The following is a 27394-nucleotide window of genomic DNA, read 5'->3' on the forward strand; positions in this document are numbered from 1 at the left end:
TATATCTGTCATTATCATATTTATTAAAATATTTACATCAAACTACACTGGAAATAATGTACAGCAACATTTCTTTGTCAGAGAAATTCATTATCAAGAAGAACTCTTCCAAACTTTCCTTGCCTAAATCCTTTGATAAAATGGCTAGAAGCTGCCTGTAGGTTTGGCATCTGCACCCAAGAGCCTTAAAAGAGAAAACACATCTGTATCTTTCTACAGTTTTTCTCAAACATTTTGAAGTTTGTCAGAAAATGATAAAGTAAACAAAAAGTTACTACTACTCCTTCAAACCTAACTTGTATAAATTAGTCAATGACAGACTAAAGAAGAACAAGAGTATACCAGGAATACTACCAGTAGATAATACCTAATTAATTTTTCCCTCAGTAAAGATAATATCTCACAGAATACATAATACTAAGCTTGATACATGATTATTATTAAAATAAATTATGATTGAAATATGTTTTTCCATATCTCTTGTGCTATGCACAAAGAAGTTTTCTAAGTTGTATAGACATAATGTACTTACCTTCTGATGAAAGAACCTTCACTGTCTTACCAAGGTTAAGTGCTGTTTTTAGAAGAACCAATCGAATATCATCACTAGGCTCTTCAATTCCAAGATACTGTACATACCTAGAAGTAACAACAAACAAAAATACCGTACATACCCAGAAGTAACAACAAACACAAATATTTTACATACCTAGAAGTAACAACAAACACAAATACTGTACATACCTAGAAGTAACAACAAACAAAAATATTTTTATATATGTAAAAGTAACAACAAACACAAATGTTTTACATACCCAGAAGTAACAACAAACACAAATGTTTTACATACCCAGAAGTAACAACAAACACAAATACTGTACATACCTAGAAGTAACAACAAACACAAATATTCATAGTTTCAAACATACTTTTGATGTGAACATGCTTTATAGTCATTATGAGAACAACCTATAGTCTGAATAAGTGAAGAAAAAGTGTCACTGGCCACTATTCAGTTCTTCATATTATATATTGTACAAGAGCAGATATAATAAATAAACACAATATTCTGAAAATTGTTTAATTTAACAGCTGAAATTCACTTTTTCTTCACCTTTCCAGAGTGTAGGTTATTCTTGTAGTGACTACAAAGCACATTCACACCAACTGTATATTTGAAACTTTTCACTATAGTATAGGTCTAACTCATCTCTCTTTAACTTCTGTTCAGGGTTACTGATGAAGAGTGGAACTCTCCAAAACTGGTATTTAAGACAATAACACACATTAATTAACATCTAGATTGAACTGGATCCCTTCTTTAACCACAAACTTTGAAATTAAATAATTTTCAGAATACTAAGTTTATTTATGGCTTGTATTAAAATGTGATAAATCAAAATTAGAGTTTAAAAATTCAGTTTCAAATCATAAGCAAAATAATTATGCTCGGTGAATGGTTAGTATCATTTTTTAAATGGTTAAGTAAGTAACTTACACAAAACTACAATCTATGATATCACCACAAAAAGTAATAAGAAAATTTTATTTCTCTTAATGGATAATTAAAAAAATTATGTTAAAAATTACATCTAATAATGACTGATCAAAAAGTTACTAATAAACACAGAATGAAGTGTCAATTGGTATTATATTTAACTAATGGAAGAGTATTTTTTGGACAAGTTAGTTTTTCAAATGACCAATTGGAATTATTAAGAGAAAAAAAATAACTTTACTGGCTGATGTCAATGTTGAATGTAAACAATATTAAGGTATAAAAATACAACAACCAGAAAATATATACTGTGAAATATAGTGTTCTTTCCTATATAAGCTACTGGACAGATATATACGATGCAAATTTATTTTCTCTACCAAAAAATGTAAAAGTTATTGTTCAGAAGGTTACTTCCTATAGTTGTAGAAAAATAAACTTGTGTTTATAGTTAATAAAAACTTATTGTAAACAAATTATTATACAAGTTAATACAGTTCTGCAGAAAATATAATACACTAGTTAGTGAAGGAAACCTTTTTGTTAACTTAGTTGTAACAATACACACCTCAATCAGCTGGTGTATGTATACTCATTCTAACAATGTACACCACAGGACTTCATCCCATATCACTATGAATTACTTTATTATACTTCTTTATCTCTGAATTATTTGTCTGTCAATGGACTTCTCAACTGCCTTGTGTGGGTGGGTATGTATAGACTGCATGTTTTCTTTGTGTTTTTTTTTTCAGGAGGTGTCACAAATTGTAATTTTGAGCTTTTGTGCAAATTATTCACTTATCCATTTAAATATGGATAAAGTTAAATATTCTAATTACAACAATAACAGTTTCACTCCTACTAAAAGTAATACCTAAATGCTGTAAAAATGCCACACATTATTAACTTGGTTTTTCACTTTATGGTTGAAAAACTGCTAAACACATTTTAAACTAGATTTGCCAGGTTAATAAAATAATACAGAAATCTTACAACTTACGAGAAGTTCTGATGTTTATTCAGCCAATATAATAAGTAATCAGCAATTAAATCCTCCCCAATGAGATGGTCTCTAACAGTGGCTGTAAAAGAATATATACATACACATATGTGCATCATATACAACACGATTTGTTCTAACTTTAATTGTAGACTATGTTGTTTATGAACATCCCTTGTCTTCAGTTTCAAAGTAATGCTTTATTAGGGTTTGAAGTGGGTTTTTAGTACAGAATGACACAAAAAACATAACACACATTCAGTGCACTGCCTAAACACACCTTACAAAAATGAATAATGATTGTTATTCAATTTACTTACAAAAAAAAGTACAAAGCTTTAACTATCAAAAAGAAATTACATATAACAACAAACAACAGGAGTTTAGAAAACTTAATTCAGTATAAAAGAAACAACTATAAAATTAAACAGACACATATTTAACTCAAAAAAACAAGGCAGCAATGTTAGAAAATAATTATTACTAATACAAAAAAGGAAAGAAAACCTGTCTTGTTGGCTTTTATTTCTGGAAACTGCCTAATAAATAAAAACAGTAATGTCTGTTTTTTCTCATTTTGCATACTAATTATCTTATGGTTCTTTTATGAATTGGTTTTGAATTAAGTTCACAAACACTTAATTTTGTATGTTGTTTCAATTGCATACAAAAGTTTCCTTAATGTTTTCTAATACTCAAGTACGTCTATTTTATCCCAAAACAATGTCTATAAATGTTGAAATTGTAACAAAATAAATTTAATATATTATCAGATGGTCCACGTAACCAGTAAAATTAACATCTAATATATTAATTAAATTATATCTTGAACATCTTTTGAAAGGCTGTAAATTTTGGTATTACAAAAACAGATGAGATTTGAAAACTTCAAAGAAAGAAAATTATAGTATCAGTAATGTTTACCTATAATGTAACAAGTCATTATGCTAACTTGTTTGAATATATTTTCCCTGGAAATATAAAATCTATGTCTGTATTGTTGAATATAACATTAAAACTAATATTAATGTTCACTAGCTGGAGTACCAGTACCCTGGATGAAAGTAATGTACATCCATGATTAATGAAAGGATATCTTAGGATATGAAAAGTTGTTTCCTTTATATATAATTTAAAAAATCCAAAACACCCATAAAAATAGCAACACATAAAATATAAAACTGTAAATTTGTGTGTATCTCATGTGCTCAACAAACCTTCATGCCAAATTTGGTGAAGATCCATCAACAGGATCAAAGTAGTGGTTAAAAAAACCCTGCAAAAGCATTCATAAAAACTGCAAAATGAAAAACTGAAAATTTGTGTGTATTTCCCCATGGATCTAATGAGCCTTCATACCAATTGTGGTGAAGATCCATCCATACCCTGTGAAGTATCTAATACAATGGAAAAAGTAAAAACTTTCCCCTAACTCTCAAAAGTTTTATGGCTTTCCAACTACTTGATAAGAGTCATTGCAAATTCATCCAGGCTAGTCATTAGTTTTCTTATGGGAACAGATCTTGTACTCTCATGTGAAATTGATTATTATCTGTTTAGAACACAATGTCATACAGTATGTCATTTGATAATTAGAAACCTTGACTTTCTATTGGTTATAGGTAACATATAATTAAATGTAAGAGAGAACTATTAAAAAATCATAAAAGAGAGGATGTGATAAGAGGGATCTGATTTTCTATTTGATAGCTCTGTAACCAAACAAAACTGAAGGCTACAAAAATTATAGTTTGTTTGAGCAATGACAATTTTATGGTGAGTAATTTACACTTAATTTTGTCATGTAGTTGATAAAGTAGAAATGAGAAGATACTTAGAGAAAATATGCCACATGTGTAACACTAGTGGATATTCAGGACTTTTTAAAATATTGCTTTATAAAATTAAATCTCAGAAGTTAACATCTTACTAAACTGAAAATATATTTCCAGTAATTCACCTTCCCCGACATTATAGTTAACCCTTGAAATTGGCTTTGCTTATTTATGCTTTGACCTTGCATGATCCATTATATTACACCCATTTAAATGCCCTAGGTAATATTTAATTTAAAAATCTTTCCACCCATGTCATTGCACCCTCTATCCTGGTACTGCATATAAGCACCTTACTCAGATAATGAAATCACTTTTTTGAGACTTACAACATCTGAGTCACTAACACTGGCTCTTAACAGGGAGTAATGATAGGAAAGTGTCAGCAGAGGTAAGTATTACTGGAAATACATTTTCAGTTTAGAAAGATGTTAACTTCTAAAACATACTTACCTCCTGTCACACCACAGTTAGAATCCTACATTGAGAAGGTGTGGGGGCCAGTACAGGTATTATCCATACAGAACAGGGATAGAACAGGGATGTGCCAAAATAAGTGGTACAGAGGTGTGGGAACCTAACTACATCCAGAACAGGTATACTTTTTAACTGGAAACTAGTTTTAGTATCATAGGTGGAACAGAACATGAGTAATCGCCACTATAGGACAGCTCCAACCAGAAAGACAAGATTCCACAACTTAAGGTTGGAACTAAAGGGTTGGTCCCTAGATCCCATGTTGATAGCTAAGGCAATTTAAACTCCAGTGTTACATATAGATATATTTTTGATTGGATCCCAACTTGTATCAATAAAGTGATGCATTCTAAACCATCAGAATCACTACAAGAAGTAAGTAATACCAAAATGGACAAACTTTCACCTCCAACTGAAAATGTCCAAAAGGCAACATCCCAGGCTCAGAATGATGGTATTGTGTATGCTTTAATCAACCAAAGGAACACAACTCACCTGGTCTGGAATTATAAGCATTCATCCTCACTCTCCAACCAAGTTGACAAGGAGTATTCTGCTTGCCTCTGGAATTATGGAGAGGTCCTTTGAAATAATGTGGAGACAGTGGATCTCCTTTCTATCAACAAAACACTACACCAACATTAATCAAAAGTAACAGTTATGCACAACTCAACCAGATAACTTAGTGTCAAATATGAGCCAGTATTACAAGTGGACTACTGTGGAGTCAGGTGCTGCTTCTACCAAGGCTCCCAACAATTGTTTGGGGAACATCACAAAACAAACACAAGAAAATGTGACTGGTCCAAAGTAACCACATGAGCCATCCTGGAACCCAACATATTAAAACACAAATAAAAATGGTTTCTGTCCACAGAAACAAAATATATGTCCATCAAGAGGTGGAAAGATAAAGCATGCAAACAGACAAATGAGCATACATGATCTACCTATCCCATTATTTAATAAAGCAGTACATCTCCCAGCATGAACCAGGAATATCAGGTGAAGAATGATAAACTAAATAGTTTCTGCCTGCCTTTCCATCATCAAGGATGGAGTAGATTCAAAATACACGAACGAGAGTCCCAAAATCTCATAAAACAAGTGATTAATTGAAAGAAGAAGGAGGTGAAAAGTTGATTTAATAAAGAAAACGGTCAGAAAAATAGAGCCCAAATTCTCCCTAGAATAACCAGGATAAACAATAAGAACAAAAAAACAGTTTCATAAGCCCCAGAAGAAAACATCCCCAATCCAACTGTACGTCTCCATCTCTGAATGGATCAAAACTCTAACAGCCTCAATTAAGAGTGACCCACACACACACAACTGTAGAGATATGCTAGGTAACAAGGGAGGAATAGAGGAGGTCAAATTAGCTATTATGCTAACAACAGTAATACTGGAATTTATACTCACAAATATCACATCTAATTTATTTTTTGAAAGGATATTACATGGAAATCCACAAGATGGCATGAAAATTGCAATCCATGATGGAATGAGACACAGTACTTCATCAAATGAATCTGTTAACAATTCTTTGTTGAGAAAAGGTGATTACATTATCTTTGATTATATACAATACCAGGATAGAGAGTACACTGACATGGATGAAGAGATTTGTAAATTATATATTACTAAGGGTATTAAAGTGAGTTATAAAAGACTGGAGAATGTAAGACCAATGCTTAAATAGCCAAAGCTGATGTCAAGAAATAGTTCGTGTCAGTGGATAGTATGCACATTTTGAAACTTGAAGAAGTCCATATTGAAGGAAGGAGAGAAAGTAAATGTCTCAAGGCTAAACAAGTCTGTTTTGAAGCCCAGAAAGATAATATTCATATTGAAGCTGAAAAGGAAATTAGGCTGAAAGAAATAGAAATTAGTTTCAACTCTCTCTAGAAGATTGTACAGATTATGATAAGATTAATGCAGCTATCCTCAAAGTATATGATATAGTACCAGAAATTTATCACTAAAGGTTAATGTTATTGCAAGCAAGGTAGAAAATTTACATGAAATTAGCCCATGAAAAAGAGAGGTTTATTTCAATCAATGGTGTGATTCTATGCATACTGGCAACAGTTTTGACAAATTAACACAATTACGTCTAAATTGAAGAATTTAAACATTGTATAGGTGACAACCTCAAAACTTATTTGGATGAAAAGAATGTTGAAACACTACTGAAAGCAGTGACTCTTTCTGATGATTAAAACTTTGACACATAATGCCAGTTTTCAAAGAAATTCTTGTCATCTCAGCAAAACCTAGTATCTGTCAAATTCACTAAAGCTAATAATCCTTTGAAAAATCCAACTTATGTAGTTCAAAATCATATTACACGTCATAAAACTTCATCAAGTCCCGTCTGCCATTTCTGTAGAAAGACTGGTAATGTTATGTCCGAATGTTGGAGCTTGAAAGAAAAAAAAAAGGAAAAAAAAAAGGAGACAACACCCTTTACATCTGGATGTAGTTTCAACAGAATGCCTGATATTGTTTATTTGGTCACAGATATAAAGGCTGATGTAGTTAAAGAGGAATTTAAACCTTTTGTATCTGTTGGTTCTGTGTCTTTCACAAATAACACTGGTAATCCTATACTTATTTGACTTTATGTGTTACTGGAGTGGCTCAGTCATTGTTGTTAGAAGAGGTATTGCCTTTAGATTTGAGTTCTGCCACTGGTGAATCTGTTAATGCTCAGGGTATTGAGGGTGGCTTTATTAATTTTCCTCTTCATAACATCTGTTTAACATCAGACTTGGTTTCAGGACCAGTTGTTGTTGAAGTAAGACCTACTCTGCCAATTAAGGGTGTATCATTATTGTTGGGAAATGATTTGGTTGATGGAAAAGTTGTTCCTGATCCTAAAATGAATAGTTAGCCAATCACTGTTTCATCTAAGGATGACGTTGTTGAGGAGAATTCAGAAGTGTTTCTCTTGTGTAATGTAACTCGAGCTCAGGCTAAGAAAGTTAGCCAAACAATAATGATAGATATGTTCATAGGATGAATTACAGATTTGTCACAGACAATTTTTAGGTCTGATATGGATCTTGTGAATGATTTTCTTATTGATAAGGCTTTGATGAATGGCAATGATAGACATGAAGGAACTGATTCATCTGGTGAAATTCTATTTGCTAAAAGCAAACTGATCCATGAACAAGAAAAAAGATCTGAAGCTCTTACAATGTTTTTAAACATGCTCCCAAAAAATGAATTGGAGCAGATTTTAGATGGTCACTTTTGCAAAAATGGTGTGCTCATGAGAAAAATAGAGACCATCAAGTGCACCAATTTCAGAGGATGGGGCTGTATTTTATGAAATTGTTGTTCTAAAAGCATATCATTTGGAAATATTGAAGGTTGTCCATGAAATTCCCATGGGAGCTCATTTAGGAGTCAACAAGATGCGAGACAAAATTATCAGACATTTCTTTCGGTCAAAAACTTGGCAAGATGTTTCCCACTTTTGTAAAACTTGTCACATATATCAACTGGTTGGATAACCTATTACAAAAATTTCTGTTACTTTTTGAAACCCATCCCAGCTTTCAAAGAACACCTCAGTTATGTGATTATGTTAAACCAGAACTATAGCATTTGTATTAAAACACTTTCATGTGCTACGTAATTTGTTATCATAAGGTTATTTGTATTAATTGTGTTACATATTATTATGATTTTTGAAACTGTATAATTCTTTAAAAATGTATTGCACCTAATGTATTGATTACAATATCATATCTTGGTCAAAAATTATCTAACACCAATTTTTTAATTCTCTAAGGTGAGAGATGTAACAGATTTACCACATTTATTACACCTATGCTCGTTTCTATATAGTTTTCTTTTTTTGTATGTATCAACTAAGAATTAATTTGCTTAGTTTGGACTTGGATTGTTGATAAAATATTTAGTTCCAGACCAGATTTAAGACTGTGTGTTGTCTGTAAGTTTGCAAAACTGTAGTATATAAACCATCATTTGTAATACCTATTATAAAACTTTTATTATAAATTGTATTGTTTTTATGTCTGTATATTAAAATATGTTTGTGTTAAAAAAGGAAATTGTGTGTATCAATCTTGTTGGCAAATGATACTTTTAATACATATTAACATTTGATTAACTATTAAGATCCACTTCAAATTTCTGGTTATTTGAAGTAGTAATACGTAACGTACAAAACATGATAAACTGAAGATTCTTATGAAATAAAATTATAATACATAACATATAGCAAAAGCAAAAAGTAGTTTAATGAAAGCTTGAATGTTGAAACATTAACACTTTGTGTCTGTGCAGAAAAGGTTACCCAAAGCAAGAGTGTTAAAGATATATCTTTTGTCCTACATACTTGTCACCCAATCACCTTAAGGATTTCTTTTTTTCACTTTTACTCATTGTGTTTGATTTCTTGCTTCACACTAGAGTCACAAAATTTTGTCTAACTATGCACAGTATTTTCTACTCAAACCTCTTGTTGTTAACAGGTTTAACCCATCTGCTGAATGAAACAGTTTTTGTGAAAGTACCACAGTACCTTAATGTGTGCAGACAACATTTACACCAAAACATCTAAATGCAGAAACACCAACGAGTAAGAGAAAATCACTTCATGTAGTTTACAAGTAGAATAAGGTGCACATACCACATAAGGCTAATCTAAGGCCCACCTCTACATTCTTTATATTTGGAGCTAATATTCCAGGGGTATCTAAAAGGTAGATTGGAGGATCTTCAGATATCTAAAGAAAACAATAAATGTGTAAACGTAATTTGTAAATGTATAACAAATAATCTTTCTTGAAGTTACTTTTCCAATACAAGAAGCATTTCTACAAACTGTTCTTTAACAGATTTAGAAGTTTCCACAAAACAATATTTAAAATCATCAATTTATTAAGCTACATATTTCAAACATATTTGTTTTTTCAATGAAAACTGTAAAAGATCTTAAACGTAGCCTAACAGTCTGTATACACAATATCAATGATAAAGATGGTGTCTCAGAAATTTTCTCTGTATCTTCGAGATAACTACCTAGGTTTGTCTGGCATGTTCCACAATAAAAATATTTAAACTTGGTTAATTTTAAACAAATATTTAACATCTTGTTTTAAAACTTTACTGAAGAGAAGAAGCTAATAATTTTGTAAAACTTTGCCACACGTTTTCTTTATTTGGTGTAAGATTAAATCAACATAATAATTTCTTCTAAATCTAATGTCACAAAGAGTAGATGCAGCAGTAAACATACAATAAAACACACTTTTCTTCCTGGACCAAAATTAGTTCTGTTTTGATTTTCTAGAAATATGTGTTTGTTATGGGTTAAAATGTAAGAATATATAAAATAATAGCTTTTTAAATTTCTTTTATCTTAACTAAGAGTGTAAAAAGTGTATTTCTCAAAATTTAAAATGTTTGTCTTCTATGTTGTGCTGAACATAGATTGTCACCAATATAGCCAATGCTGAGATGAATGTAACCTGACTCCAAATCATACACAATTAATTAATTAAAAAACAGAGAGAGAGAGAGAGTTAAACTTACTTTAATTCTTTCCAATACACTTCTGGTTATTCCAGCCAAAGCCCCAACTCTAGAAGCCTTTCCTGAAATCAGGAAGTTTCAATATAACATTCACTTTGAGTACTTTGTTGCACACATATGATCCAATTTTACCACTATGTTATTTAACCTTCATATTCTTTGGCAGCAAAAGCATATTTTGTCTACTGCTCACCCTTCTTTGTTGAGAACTAAGAATCCCCCCCCCCAAATTACTTTCAAGGAAAACAACACAAACCATATTTTTATGTACTTGCAATAACACTACTGAATTATACTCAAGGCTTCTGTTTTGTCTTCAAATAATTCTACAGACGAGGAAAATAAATGTTTAAACTGAATAACAGCTATAATGATTACTCTCAAGAAAAAATATACAATTGAACCTCCATTTAGAAGAAATACAAAGAATTATACCTTTTGAGGTGAAATTTTACACCGTATACAATAAAAAATGTTTTAATCAAACTATAATATTTAATGATTAAACACGCCAGTTTCACATACAACATAAAATAAATTTATATGTTTTTAGTTGCACATCGGATTATCTGCACTGGACACACTATAAAAATGGAAGTCCCAGATGTCAGCAGTGTAAACCCTCAAGTTTCGTCAACAATGAAGTAAGCTTTTATATCATAAATTTACCTTTTTTAAGATGGAGATTCCTTAACATATTAATCAGGGAAGATTTGCCAACGTTTGGAACTCCAATGGCCATCAAATGAAATTCCTTGGACTAAACATTATAAAATAAATATGGATAAAGTGATTATAAAGAGCTTCATGAAACAAAACAGTGAAACTGGTAAAATGCAATAGACTATGCCCACTGGAATAGATTTTTATAAATGCTCTGGCTAGGAAAATGAAAGAAATTTTGCACTGTTTTCATAATAGGCCAGTTGCCACTATTGTTACCTATCTGTTATCAATCTTGCATATTCAATATAAATCAGTAAGTTTAAATTTTTAAATCAAAATTCCTTGTAGAATGTCCTTATATTCATCAGAACAAAAGTGAAAATTCTTCAAGTTACTTATGACACTTGTAATATCAGTCATACTTGACCAGTTATTTATTCCTTTCAAGTACAATATGCATTATTTGAAGGCAATGGCAAATACAGCTAAAAATAAAAGCATGTGTTTTTTAATTTTCCAGCCTTTAAAAACAGAAAAACATCTACTTACAATTACAGCAAATATTATACAAATTTTAGTACTGTTCATTAATAATATTATTAAGTAATTGTTTAGACACCACACGATTTTCTTTGGAGTGTAGTTCTACTTAGAATAATTCTTTCCTGTTCGTGGTGCTTATTTCTTACATATAATGATAAAACTGTACATGTGTGGTTTTAGGGTTGTAAGCTCTCACACAATGTGACTAATTTACCTGATCTGTTGTGGTCTAAGCTGTTCAGTAATACGTTTGTGAAATAGAAATTAAAGAGCATATGTGGGTATGGAACATTTTTAATAACACAGATGTACATTATTTTCGCAACATCATCATATGGTTTGCAAAATAATCTTTGATTTTGGAAGGATTTATTCAAGTCTACACACAGTTCTGTTAAAAAAAAAGGATTTCAAAATATTATATTTTATGTTTTAAAACTGCACTATGTATTAAATAACCTCTTTAACAATAAAATTTCTAATAATTATTTAAGTTATGAAACATTTCGCTATTGTAATCCTTAAAGTTTTATTTTGTTGAAAACTGCTTTAAGCCTAATAAAACTTATAATCATTGGCTATTAAATTTGACTGCACCTTGTTGCACTGTTCATATTTGTATACTAACTCTCTGAGACATGGGTGCATCGAAATTGATACACTCAATGTATGGTTTGTTAAAATACATTACAGAAAAGATACTGTATGAAATAGTTTGAAACTTCAGAATTACTTTGTACAAAATATGTCGCTTCTGCAGTTAAAATATCTTATTTTTATAACTGATAACCCTGTGAACCTGAAACTTTAAAAACATTTCATTTGATACCATTTTTTAAAGAAACAACTACAACTTTTTAACTTTCTTGTAATTTTAATTAGATTTGTTTTATTACATTATTTTAAAACTTTCACACAAGTTTTTATTTTATAAAAATTACACATTTTTAATTAAAAAACAATTCATAGCCTCACCTAATATAAAATGACTGGTGTTGAATAAAAATAACATTTTAACCATGCCAAGACTGTAGGTCAGGTTTTTGTATCTGTTAATCAGAAAGATTAACTTAATAAACATTTTATGTTTTAAGCCAATTTTATATTTATTTGCATATTTCTTTTTCATAATATTCTTTGCTCATTCAAGCATTTACTTAGTAGATGAAGCCTGATCAAACAAGGCCTAACAAAGCAGCTTTGTGAGTAAAATGTATCTTCATGTGGTTGCATACAAAATAACTACACCCATCTCATTTAGTTCTACAAAATACATTTCTTTTCCCATCTGGCTGCAACACAATAATTCAAACAGATGTTTAAAATGATAAAGAAAGCTTTACAAAATTATCAGCACTGTAACTGTAGTGTAGTGTAACAAAACAAAAAATTCAGAAAATTCCCAGACACTATAATGGTTTCATTATGGACATGCTGAGATCAACCCAAAATCTAAATTTTGATTTTTAAAACACTTTGATATAAGTAATTAAATAAATAAAACTTTTATTCTGAAGTTCTTTGTTGTTGTTTTTGAAGTCCTTTTCAATATAAACTCTTCAAAAAAAGAAACGCAAAAGGCAAAATTTGAGACAAATTGTTAAGAAGTTTATTCCGGGTAGTTCTGTATGACATGTGTGAAACTTTACACATTCACTGCTGAACATTCAAAGTCTGCAAAGGCGAAGTCCACGCTCACTAGGTGAAGTTTAACATCACTCAACGTCAATAACGAGTATGCCTCCCGTGAGCATCAATAACTGCTTGGCATCTCCTGTCCATGGAAGTGATGAGATGACGAATCACATCCTGTGGAATGGCTGTCCACTCAGCCTGCAAAGCTGCTGCAAGCTGAGGTGGAGTCTGCGGTTGAGGTTGTCGCCGTCGCAGACTTAGGTCCAACTCCTCTCAAAGATGTTCGATGGGGTTTAAATCTGGTGATCTGGAGGGCCAGGGAAGAACGTTGATGTTGTTAGTGTCTTAAGAAGACAGTGGTGAGTCGGGCTGTGTGAGGACAAGCGCTGTCATGTTGAAAAATGTCGCTGACGCTCACCATGATGGGTTGCACATGGGGCCTAAGAATCTCGCTCGACGATCGCTGAGCCGTAAGATTCCCTCAATGTGCAAAAGGTCTGTTCTGGCATTGTAGGCGATGGCAGCCCACATCATGACGCTGCCACCACCAAATCTGTCAGCTTCCTGCACACAGTTTGCTGCAAAACGTTCACCTCGGCGACGGTAAACGCAGGTCCTTCCATTCTGCCTACGAAGCATAAAACGTGATTCATCGCTGAACCAAACATGCCTCCATCATCGATGAGGCCATACTCGATGTGCCTGAGTCCACTGCAGCCGTGCTTGACGATGTTGCTGGGTGAGGATGACGCCTCTGACTGGACGCCGAGGTCGGATTCTTGCATCTCGTAGACGGTTGCGTGACGGTCTGATTGGAAATGCTATGCAGCCCTGGTATGGTTGAGGCAGTAGACGCCGCAGTGGTGGTCCTATCCCAAGGTGACTTAACCGATGTAGCGATCTTGTGCAGGCGTGGTCACACGAGGTCTGCCAGATCGTGGACGGTCACGAGTTGATCCATGTTGTTGGTGACGATTCCATAGCCTTGTGATGGTGCTTGGGTGGACATTCACAGCTCTGGCAACATCTGATCGAGATTCGCCTGCTTCCATGCGACCAATGGCGTTGTTGCATTGTGCTTCTGTCAGTCTTGGTGTAACTGTATTGCATGTCGGTGACTTAACACTGAGCTATGGAAACCGAGAACCCATCACTTTATAGGATTTTACACATGTTGCACTTGTAGAACATGTAGATCTCTCAAACAAATTTATTGGACACGAATGCGCTTTTGGCGAAAAATCTGATGTTTTCCTCTGTTTTCAAAGTGCACAACTTTTATTGTCATTTTGGTCTGACAATCAGTGCCTCAACACATGTAACATCACATACTCTGAGCATGTAACGTTATTACATATATTTCTCTTTAAAATAAAAAAATATCCCTTTATGCTTTCTTTTTTTGAAGAGTATATGTACATTTTTAATTCAGTAGTAGATCTGAACATCAGAGTTAAATTTCTCTAAATAATGTGCAATGTGTTGTCTTATGAATTATCACTTTTAAAACTTTACAAAAAAAAAGTAAAAGGTTTGTAGTTTGACAATGGGCTATCTGCATTCTACCCAGTATGATATCGAAACCCAGATTCTACTGTTGCAAGTTTACAGACATACCACCAGTCCACTGGAAGGAAAAAAGTAAAAGAAACCAAGCATGTTTTCAAGAACTTCAGGAGGGCTTTGCCTGTTACCAGGATACTGCTCTGAATCCACCAGGGGCCTCGGCAGTCCCCCATACCCTTTGCCTACTTAGTACCTCATAAAATTAATAGGGTATCTTCTAACTGGTTTTAAATTTAAAGCACTACTAATAGGAAGTTCACTAGACTACACACAACAAAGCAATATGCTGTGTGCAATTCTATAAATTAAATAGTGATAAATACTATTATAAGTTAACGGTCTAAAATTATTTAAAAAGAAAACTGAATTTTTCTGTACAATGAAATAAAATACCAAGTGAATCTTTCTGAATAGAATATAACAAAAAATATACTAAAAAAATTTGAATCTCTTTGGACTCAACCCTGAAATAAATATTCTTTTTAAACCTTTCTTCTCCCAAGTTTTCAGATCCATACTTCCAGACCTGCATATGCACATACATGACATATTGATATCAAATTTTTCTCCTTAAATCCTCCTATTTACCACCACTTTAACATTTATTCTTATTATAAATAACAATGAAATATGTAGAGAATAATTTAATCTATGTTTTTCATTAAAAACAGGCATTGTAACTCGACAGTAAACAGTGCAATTCTACATTTTTATTGACAAAACAAAATTTTTCTAACTACATGATTGCCACCACAAAAAAAAACACAGAATGATAGATATGCTTATTTCACAATATACCAATAAGTGATATAGTTAAGCAGTATGTTTAATGTGCATGTTCTTAAGTAAAACAGAGAAGGCACAATTTCCCCTCACTTTCTAAATTTTCTGGATTTATGACCACTTATTAAACTCTCTGAACCAAACAGAATGAAAGAAAAACTGATTCAAAGCAGTAACCTAAAAGATTATGTGTAATGCAATTTAAGACTACATATAATAAAAGCAAATTTGTATGCAACCATCTCAGTAATAAAAAGCACTACATGTCAAACAATCTATATTACAGACAATGAAAGTATACATGAAATTCCAAACACAATGAAAAAATAGAGTCAAACCATTGAAAAAAAATCCCCAACAAAAATCAAAATAAAACACATTATGTGATGCTTTTAAATGTGGAAAAAACCAATAGAAAAACCCTTTGGAGAAAACTCAAAGATGAACTCTCTAATGAGTAAACTAAATAAAATTGCCCAAATTAATTATTTTGAACAAAAAAAAAAGACAAATTATTTGAGCAAATTAAATAATAAATTAAAAACAAATACTTATGTGGCAACACAATACACAGAAACAGATCACACCACATTTTCTGCAATAAAAACAGTGAAAGACTGAAATCTATAGATTAAAACAGTAAAATCAAAACCATGTGGGAACTTCTTGACTAAACTATGAACGAAAAGACTACGTTTCTAGATTAATCTATTAAACAAAATACCATGGTAAAAGTTGTTGATAGTTTACCAAAGATCTAACAGTTAAATAATGAAAGAAAAGACAATTTAAAAACCTTAAAATAAACAATGAAACTATTATGAAAATGTGCAAACCAATATGGTACAAAAACATAGAACAGGCTGAGTCCATGAAGTCCTCTGATAATCTGACAATGAAATGGCAACATTTAACTCTAGAATCTGAAATTTTTAACACTTTTGAAATTTTTTAACCATATATATTTTGATAAGGTTGAGATTTATCCGTCTATTTTAAAACTTCCCGAAAAAATAATTTAAATCTGATACACTCACATATTTACATCAAACATTAGTGTATCTTCAAAGCATTTTCTTACAATTTACTTTCTTTTTAATTTAAATTTTTGTTCTCATTAAATGTTTTAGCAAGTATGTTGCTTACCTCAGTCCGATTATATCGTTCACTGTTTGTCACTAGATCTGTAACAGTTGGTAGAACCTACAAAACATGTAAACATTATCTCTATACCTTTCTTTGGGTTTATTTCTGAGCAGTTTTGTTGATAAAATTACCAACACTAGAGATTTTGCAAATATAAAACCAAATAGAATAGTAATATTTAATTGGTTGCACCAATCAAACATCACCCCTAAAAAAAACACTTAAAATGTACATTTCCAATTAAACATTAACTATACATTCTTTTTAAGAAATTATTAAGTTATTTTTTATTTCTTTTTAATTGCACAAACAATACTAGCTCATCCAATCCAACCATGAAAAAGAACTGTGTGAGATAACATGAACGGAGTAGGATATAATTTTTGTCAGCAATTTTTATGAATATTTGTTTTATTTGATAAAGAGTTAGAATGATATAAACAGTGCACAATCCAAAAGGTAGGCCTAAAAGCTTCCAGTAATTTCTGTTAAAAATACTATTGAAACTAAGAAAGTTTGTAGACAGCATACTTACATGTGAATAAGAGTCATAACTCAAGAGAGAAAATTCAAATTTTCTTGAAACTGATGATTAGCAGTAAGTACAGTTAATGGGTCACTATTTTAAGATTATTTCTTCAATCTTTATGCTCAACATTATAAGGTTTATTAATATTATTCTAGCAAGTCCTCTTTCTCAACTCTATTTCATTAGCTACAAAACTGCACTTTGGCATGAAACTGAGAGTATAATGTTGCAAAAAATAGAGAATCTGGTTTTAACTTACACTAATAGTGGAACAACCACTATAGAATCTAGTTAAAAGACCATTATAAAATTACAGCCTTAACTGAATTACTTACAAACTAGCTCTTTCAAAATTATGCAATGGAAGTATTTAAAAAAAACAACCTTTTTCAGTCCTCTGTCTTTCTGATCTTTGCAGTTGGTAAAGATGATCTGGTTTATGCCCTGTTGTTTTAAAGATTGTTCAATCTGCTTCTGAGAGGTTACATCTGCTAAGTCCACCTTGTTTAACACCAGAATATGAGGTTTAACAGCTGTTAGAAGATGGTAGAAGTTAGGATTTCTTCCACTAAATGGAATTTATCATACAGTTAAAGCTATAACCAAACTCATTCTGATCTCATGTGATTTAAGGGCATTTAAACATACAAAAAAAAAACACAAAGCCAGAGGCTTTCATTTAAATATTTATCAAGCCTACTCATAAACTCCATTAAATTTACTGCATTTACCACATCTGAAGGAAAACTGCTTCAAAGGTCAATCAATCTATTAGAAAAATAAATTTATCTAAGCTGAATATAAGTGTCAAAAATGTATGTTTTTATTCCCAATTCTGTATTCATTATTAAATAGAAAATAATGTACAATGTATCAATACTGTCAATTCCCTCAACAATGTTTAAAGATTTCAATCCGATCCCCTCTAATTCATCGTTTTGCAAGAGAAAATTTCCTACGACACCTTTTATATCACAAAAAAACAAGTGTTATCTTTATAACTCTCCTCTGAACCAACAATCCAATCTCCTTCATAAAGCGAGAAGTCCAAGGTTGAACACAGTACTCCAGGTAAGGCCTAACCAATGATGTATACAAAATAAATTATAGGCTCTTTAAACCTATGTTCAATATTTCTGTAAACACCACCTAAGATCTTACTTGCCTTAACTACAGAACACTGCTTGGATGACTTGAGAGACCAAGATCCTTTTCTTCCATAAAATTGTTAAACTTATTCTTATAATTGTTGTAACATTGCTCTTTCTTTGGACCATTCTTTTAGATTTGTTGAAGCATAGATTGAATGTCAAATTGTTTTATTTCTTCCTTTAATGTTTCCACAGTTTAAACAGTGTGATAAAATACAGACCATGTTTACTGACAATCTAATTGTAAAACACTACTGCAAAAAACTTACTTACTTTTACAAGATGACTCAATGTGTGATAACAAACACAGATCCAAATACTTCCTTAAAAAATACACAAAAAACTTATTCACTCTATTAAATAGAAAAGACCCTCTACCCTTGAATTTATCGGAGAACCTAAAACCAAATATTTAGAACTTCCTAGGTGTTCTAGGCCTACTTTATTAAACTTTATGACACACAGAACCCTTTAGCTAAGAAATAAGTGACAAAATAAAAGATAAAGCTTACATTATGATGACTTACATGCATGGCCTTGCATTAATTATATTCAAAAATCACCTGCCATTTACCCAACTCATCAAGTGTCTTAGACAAAGCAACAGTATCTTCACAGCTAGCATCACCCAACATCTTAACATTATCTACAAATTTAACAAAGTTATTAACAATTTGTTTATCGACATCACTAACATAACCCAAAATAGAGCAAAGATCCTAACACCGAGTTTCTAGTTGATTGCAGGAACATAAAAACTAAGGCCAATAATTCAAAATAAGACATCATTGTTTTGTTAAACATGAAGAAAACTATTATAATACTTTTACATAAGGGATCATTCAAACAATATAGAATTATAGCTTTATACTCTATAACCCTTTAATTTAATACTGATTTAAGCATATACGTCTAAATTAATGACAATATAGTGAACAGGAAGATAACAGAAAGATTCTCAGCCTACCAGATCTCTCTATCCACCAACCCTAATTAAAGCATCAGAACAAGAAGATATGCTTCCTTCCACAATCTTTTACCAATTAAAGAAAAGGTTAAAGAAACCTAAGCTAACACTACTCCTCATAACAACCAAACTGTTTAAACATTTCAAACTGGTAATCACACTACAGAGCAATTCTGCATCAAAGTTTCTAATGTTGCCCATACATTTCCATTTAGAAATATCACAATTTAAAACCACTAAGTAAAGTCTTCTTTATTCTTAAAGAGTCAAAATCCTTAAGCCTTTTAAATTTCTTGAAGTGTCATTCTGTGCTCTCTTCTGTCCTTATTTTAGTACAGAAGACCAAAATTGCTCAACAGTATAAAACAGATCTCACCAGCCTCAGAGATAATGTAATCTAAATACTTTTAATTTCAATTATTTTAAAAGAATCTAGAACAGTTGGGTAACTACAAAAAATGCTCTCCACCCTTGTAAAAAGTAACTTCCCTTATCAGCAGTGTTAAGTCTGTTGGACCTTTTCAGTCACTGCTCAGTTGCAAGGGCTGCTGGAACATACTTTTGCCACATTATTTCCATACTCTTCTGAAGCTACTTTTTATTTAACAAAAGTACAAACTCTAAGGAATGTTCCCTTCCACTATGAAAGATATTAATAAACTACAGAATCTGTTCTCTATATATCATTACAAAACACCATATGAAATGTTTAAAATTTGTCACCATAATATTTCCTCTCAAATATTATCCTTCAATTTCTTTATACAGGTAATACAACCCAAAAGAAAACATCCAATCAAATCTGATGGTTGGAATTATGAGGCTAAAATGAAGCCAAAAAAGTGTTAATGTTTCTATGCAGAAAAAGAGAGCATACATTATTTTAACAAATATTGTAAACTATTTAAAAATTATTCATTCCATGACTGAACCGGCTAATGGGTAAAGGATATTCTTGCATCATGGACTTCCAGAATGCAGTCCACCATTTTCAATTTCTGCTGCATTTGTTTCATTCCTGGAAACCAAAAGAGTAGATAGAATTACAAGAAAATGGTAAGGTTGTAAGCTACATAGAAATATAAAATAGTACAATTGTAAGCTGCATGGAAATAATAAATTGTATGATTATAAACCATATGGAAATACTTAACAGTATGATTGCAAACCACATGGAAGTATTACAAAGTGTAAATATAGTTACATCAAAATAGTAAGGTTGTAAGCCATGTGGAAATATCAATAGTATAGTTGTAAACTACTTGGAAATATCAAATAGTAAGATTGACCATGTGGAAATATCAATGGTATAGTTGTAAACTACTTGGAAATATTAAATAGTAAGGTTGTAAGCCATGTGGAAATATCAATGGTATAGTTGTAAACTATATGGAAATATTAAATAGTAAGGCTGTAAGCCATGTGGAAATATCAATGGTATAGTTGTAAACTACTTGGAAATATTAAACAGTGAGGTTGTAAGCCATGTGGAAATATCAATGGTATAGTTATAAACTACTTGGAAATATTAAATAGTAAGGTTGTAAGCCATGTGGAAATATCAATGGTACAGTTGTAAACTACTTGGAAATATTAAATAGTAAGGTTGTAAGCCATGTGGAAATATCAATGGTACAGTTGTAAACTACTTGGAAATATTAAATAGTAAGGTTTTAAGCCATGTGGAAATATCAATGGTATAGTTGTAAACTACATGGAAATATTAAATAGTAAGGCTGTAAGCCATGTGGAAATATCAATGGTATAGTTGTAAACTACTTGGAAATATTAAACAGTGAGGTTGTAAGCCATGTGGAAATATCAATGGTATAGTTGTAAACTACTTGGAAATATTAAATAGTAAGGCTGTAAGCCATGTGGAAATATCAATGGTATAGTTGTAAACTACATGGAAATATTAAATAGTAAGGCTGTGTGCTCATGTGGAAATATCAATGGTATAGTTATAAACTACTTGGAAATATTAAATAGTAAGGCTGTAAGCCATGTGGAAATATCAATGGTATAGTTGTAAACTACATGGAAATATTAAATAGTAAGGCTGTAAGCCATGTGGAAATATCAATGGTATAGTTATAAACTACTTGGAAATATTAAATAGTAAGGCTGTAAGCCATGTGGAAATATCAATGGTATAGTTGTAAACTACATGGAAATATTAAATAGTAAGGCTGTAAGCCATGTGGAAATATCAATGGTATAGTTGTAAACTACTTGGAAATATTAAATAGTATGGTTGTAAGCCATGTGGAAATATCAATGGTATAGTTGTAAACTACTTGGAAATATTAAATAGTATGGTTGTAAGCCATGTGGAAATATCAATGGTATAGTTGTAAACTACTTGGAAATATTAAATAGTAAGGTTGTAAACCATGTGGAAATATCAATGGTATAGTTGTAAACTACTTGGAAATATTAAATAGTAAGGTTGTAAACCATGTGGAAATATCAAACATGGTCACTGGAGTTCTATTCTCATTTGCTTTCTTCTATCAAACAAAACAAATGCTATATAAATCAAACAATTATAAAGGAATTTTAACATTAAAATGATCTGAGAATTTCATGAAGAAAAGGACACAGAAGTTAAATAAACAATGTTGCATGTAATATCTTAAACACAGTTGAGTACATGGTCAATAAAAGTACTTGTAACAAATAATAAATCTGTACCACCCCAGTCATTCTTACTGATAAATTTGTCATATAAGTCCAGTATTTTGAAATACCTAACATTGTAAAGTAAACTATTGACAAAATAACTCTAAGTAAGAAAAGAATTCTAACTAAGAAATAACTTCCTTTTATTTTCCACTGCAAGTCAAAGTATGCTAACAAAAATTCTAACCTTTATACATGTGCCCTGGGAACCATTTCGATAAATCTTTATTTGCAACTGTATATGACTCCCGAAATTTTGGAACAATGGATGAAATCTTGGATGCCATCACAAACTGCTTCCAGAATGCACTGCAAACAGGAATACAAGTGTTATACTTCCTCTTCCAGAAGGAATTTTGAAATAAAAACCGCAATTACAATGGCCTATTTCACAAAATTAAACAATTTTTTTTCACCATTGCATTGTGGAATTTCTCATTAATTTATTTGTGTATGTGCATGAAGTACCTTGTTATCATATCAAGTTTATAAAACGTATTTACACAATCTTAATACAATAAAAGCATCAGTACTTTATATCTGTTAGACATGGCCAGTGACAGACAGGTAAAACTTCCAGTTATTAAAGCATTTCTTTTATATCATAAAGGACAACTATTAACACTGTGGTGTTCTAATGTAGATTATTTTTACATCATCTATAATTGTGAGAGTTTTAAACTATAATAAATATTATAAACCTTAAACTCTATACAAACATTTATAAGTATAGTAATTTAGATGTGAATCACAATAGAGGTGGCTAGCAAATGAAGCTTGCTGGTGGAAAAAATGATAAATAAAGCCACAGCAGTACCACCATACTGTGATGAGAACTTCCACTTGGAGATATTGAGATTTCTGGGTAGAAAGATGCTGAATAAAAACAAGCTTTGAAACATATGAAACTATTAAAACCACATGACTGAAAAATGTATTATTAACCTCTCTAATGACTTTTATCCATACATTTATAGTACTGACCATACCATACTGACCACTAAGTCAAAATATTATTTTCAAATAAGTTAAAAAAAGAAAAAAATTCAAAATGCATCAATACTGTAAAAGTGAAATCTTATCTTACAAGTCCACTATAGTGACACAAGTTTCCAACAGAACATTTGACAGTGTTCACTGACTTACAAACATCTTGTGCACAATTTATAGTTTATTAATATGAAGGGCAGTTAAGATCTTCTTGGTAAGTAACATTAACAACTTTTGTTAGTGAAATATCAGAATATATTAAGTTTTAAATGCAAAAGGTTAAAACACTTTCATTAAAACTAAGTGGTTAAAAACTCCAATAGTAAATTTTACTGGCATACCTTAGAAGGAAAAAATTACAGGTACATAGCCTACAGGTAACCAGTACAAATGTACTGAAAAAATTCATATTTTAGTACTATAATCACATTTAATAACCTACAGTGAATTACAACACCTAATCATTACTAACAAAAAGACATGAGTGTGTCAACATGTTCGATAAGTTTTATAACCATTTTGTTTGTGTGAAATTCTTCTAATATTTTATGTTTTGAACTGAAGTCTTATTGAACTAAAATGTTTTTGATAACATTATATTACAAAAGTATATGATAACACCATCAGAAAGTATGTATACATCATATCCAAGTACATGATAACACCATCAGAAAGTATGTATACATCATATCCAAGTACATGATAACACCATCAGAAAGTATGTATACATCATATCCAAGTACATGATAACACCATCAGAAAGTATGTATACATCATATCCAAGTACATGATAACACCATCAGAAAGTATGTATACATCATATCCAAGTACATGATAACACCATCAGAAAGTATGTATACATCATATCCAAGTACATGATAACACCATCAGAAAGTATGTATACATCATATCCAAGTACATGATAACACCATCAGAAAGTATACATCATATATACATACATCATGATAACATCAGAAAGTATGTATACATCATATCCAAGTACATGATAACACCATCAGAAAGTATGTATACATCATATCCAAGTACATGATAACACCATCAGAAAGTATGTATACATCATATCCAAGTACATGATAACATGATAACACCATCAGAAAGTATGTATACATCATATCCAAGTACATGATAACACCATCAGAAAGTATGTATACATCATATCCAAGTACATGATAACACCATCAGAAAGTATGTATACATCATATCCAAGTACATGATAACACCATCAGAAAGTATGTATACATCATATCCAAGTACATGATAACACCATCAGAAAGTATGTATACATCATATCCAAGTACATGATAACACCATCAGAAAGTATGTATACATCATATCCAAGTACATGATAACACCATCAGAAAGTATGTATACATCATATCCAAGTACATGATACACCATCAGAAAGTATGTATACATCATATCCATACATGATAACACCATCAGAAAGTATGTATACATCATATCCAAGTATGATAACACCATCACATCATATCCAAGTACATGATAACACCATCAGAAAGTATACATGATAACACCATCAGAAAGTATGTATACATCATATCCAAGTATATGATAACACCATCAGAAAGTATGTATACATCATATCCAAGTACATGATATGTATACATCATATCCAAGTACATAACACCATCAGAAAGTATGTATACATCATATCCAAGTACATGATAACACCATCAGAAAGTATGTATACATCATGTCCAAGTACATGATAACACCATCAGAAAGTATGTATACATCATATCCAAGTACATGATAACATGATCAGACACCATCAGAAAGTATGTATACATCATATCCAAGTACATGATAACACCATCAGAAAGTATGTATACATCATATCCAAGTACATGATAACACCATCAGAAAGTATGTATACATCATATCCAAGTACATGATAACACCATCAGAAAGTATGTATACATCATATCCAAGTATATGATAACACCATCAGAAAGTATGTATACATCATATCCAAGTATATGATAACACCATCAAAAAGTATGTATACATCATATCCAAGTATATGATAACACCATCAGAAAGTATGTATACATCATATCCAATTGAGTTGAACTGGTTTAAAAACTTGCAACCGTTAGCAGCTTATCACGATCACAAAATTTGATGACTTAGTTAGTTACTAACTATTTTCTGACAGATATTCATTGAAAACATTGTTTTACTAACTGATAATTAGACTTAGATGACTGTATAAGACTAAATACCAGTTAATGATTGTATACACAACTATAACCACAAATGAAACCCGATCACCACAACCTTACCATAAGTACTTGAATTAATAAATAAAACTGTTGAAAAGTGAATTTAAAGTAATTTTTTTAATACTACTCTTGATGCGAGATATAATGTTTGTTTTTTTGAGTAAAGCCACATTGTACTATCTACTATGCCCCACTGCAGGGAATTAAACCCTGGATTCTAGCATCATAAATCATCTGTAGACTTACTGCTGTCCTACCAGAGTACTAGGCAAAGACAAAAATAGTTGAAACACTGATATTAAAGAATGTTACATAAAATCCCACATAGTGGTTTCAATTTTCTATGGAAAGGGGGATAGTCTATTTTTTCTCAAACTTGAAATGACTTACGTCCACCAAGATTTTATTCCTATAAAGGCAAACATTAGTCTTCAATTAATCTATGAATGTGGAGAATTAATATGGAATAAATATGAAATGCAAATCACGTACATTAACTACAGATAGTCAGAACAAAGAGAAAAAATTAAGTCTCCTCAAAATCCTTGTAATGAAGAGATAATACAACGTAAACATTTTTTAAAGAGTCAAGTGAATTTGCTTTAGTACTGTATCACGTATAAGACAACTGAAAAAAAAATTCCATCACAGTATTCCAAATAAAATAACAGAGAACTTGCTTGTAATGAAGAAGCACTGATTTAATGTGATTTAAGAGAAATCTGTTTGTCCTCTTAACTCTTCCTACTCCTAAGATTTGCCTTTGGACTTTTCAAATAGGTTTATTCAACTGGAATATATTCTAAATGTATCAAGAGGAATTTACTTTTATTTTAAAATGAAGAAATTTAATAGCTCCAATGATGACTAAAGTAGGGGTGGCCTTAAATGATAATGATGGGGTTTCTCCAGTTTCCTCTTTCATTACATAGAGCATACATAGATTCTATGCACCTACAATCACTACTGGTATACTTGGGACAAAACACTATTTTACATTCATAACAGGTAAAACATTAATTCCACAAATGTATTTCATTTCCCATAAGTCATTTAAGATAATTCTTTATATACACTCTCTTATACTAACTTACTTATAATGCTTTTTTGATTAAAAAAAACTCAAATACTAAACAAACTGCTACTTAAATAATCAAGCCTAGTGTACAAGAACAATTTTATTCTTACATACTTTCAATCTTTATACTGCCATTGGAATACCCCTAACCATGCAACACACGGGTATATATGCTAATATTTACAAATACATTATTATAACACCTATAAATCACTTATATTAGTTTTATTAGTAGTACGCTACAGTGCTAATAAAAACTGATACAAAATAAGAAGTGAATAATAATAATATTTTCCCACAGGAACACAAATCCAACTTCAAGTCAACTGAGTTCTGTCCAAAATTTGTCAAAATCCTACTACCAGTACGACATTAATAATATTATTAGTTGTTTGTTTTTTCAAGTCAGAAAATATTTCGGCCTAACAAAATATTACAGGATAATAGTGAAGAAAGGTCCAACTCCCTGTGCAAATGATTTTAACCGTGTAGGTTGCTTACATGCTAAGATAGACAATATAAAATATGAGGTAAATATATTTAATTTTAAAATGTAACAGAAATCTTATATTTTTTTTTATAATCTTAGTATAAACGTATGCAAGAAATAAGCATGATTGTGTTTGACGATTTTAAATACTACATATAATATGTATAATTCTGATGAATAAATTAAGTAATACTTCGTTTATAATTATAGTGCTGTATATTTACTTCTTTTTTTTTTTTTTAATTCAACAGAGAACGAAAAATATACAAAGAATTTGTACCTTTAATATTCCAACATACTTTATTCTTCTTGACTTCAAACCAGGCTGAAATTAGGAGGTCAAATTTCTTTATTCTAAATATTGATAATATGAAAAACAAAATGAGGAACTAAAGAAAGAATTTAAAAATAGTAAATATTTGTTTTTAAATCATATAAAACAGGAGTTTATTATACAGTGGTACCTCGGTTCTCGAACGACTCCTTCTCGAACAATTCGGTTTTCGAACAT

General features: G+C 31.1%; 1 protein-coding gene across 8 annotated transcripts; it reads right to left on the reverse strand.

Moving 5' to 3' along the window:
• Positions 1 to 27394, reverse strand: LOC143223646 (mitochondrial GTPase 1-like). 8 transcript variants are annotated; one of them, XM_076451857.1, is made up of 12 exons: positions 27348 to 27394; positions 27164 to 27208; positions 22246 to 22367; positions 20325 to 20391; positions 17640 to 17832; positions 16727 to 16783; positions 11057 to 11147; positions 10388 to 10449; positions 9483 to 9579; positions 2502 to 2583; positions 533 to 639; positions 1 to 184 (listed from the first exon to the last, which is right to left on the reverse strand). In XM_076451857.1, exons 3-12 carry the CDS (start codon positions 22343 to 22345, stop codon positions 78 to 80), a joined length of 963 nt encoding a protein of 320 aa, XP_076307972.1. In that variant the 5' UTR covers positions 22346 to 22367; positions 27164 to 27208; positions 27348 to 27394; the 3' UTR covers positions 1 to 77. The 8 variants fall into 8 exon arrangements, 7 of the variants coding, with proteins under 7 accessions (XP_076307972.1, XP_076307971.1, XP_076307973.1 ...); XM_076451856.1 differs by lacking the exon at positions 27348 to 27394 and having other exon boundaries at positions 27164 to 27321; XM_076451858.1 differs by lacking the exons at positions 27164 to 27208; positions 27348 to 27394 and adding an exon at positions 26831 to 26916.

The sequence above is a fragment of the Tachypleus tridentatus genome, chromosome 8, assembly GCF_004210375.1.
Source record: "Tachypleus tridentatus isolate NWPU-2018 chromosome 8, ASM421037v1, whole genome shotgun sequence".
NCBI classification, from domain to species: domain Eukaryota; kingdom Metazoa; phylum Arthropoda; class Merostomata; order Xiphosura; family Limulidae; genus Tachypleus; species Tachypleus tridentatus.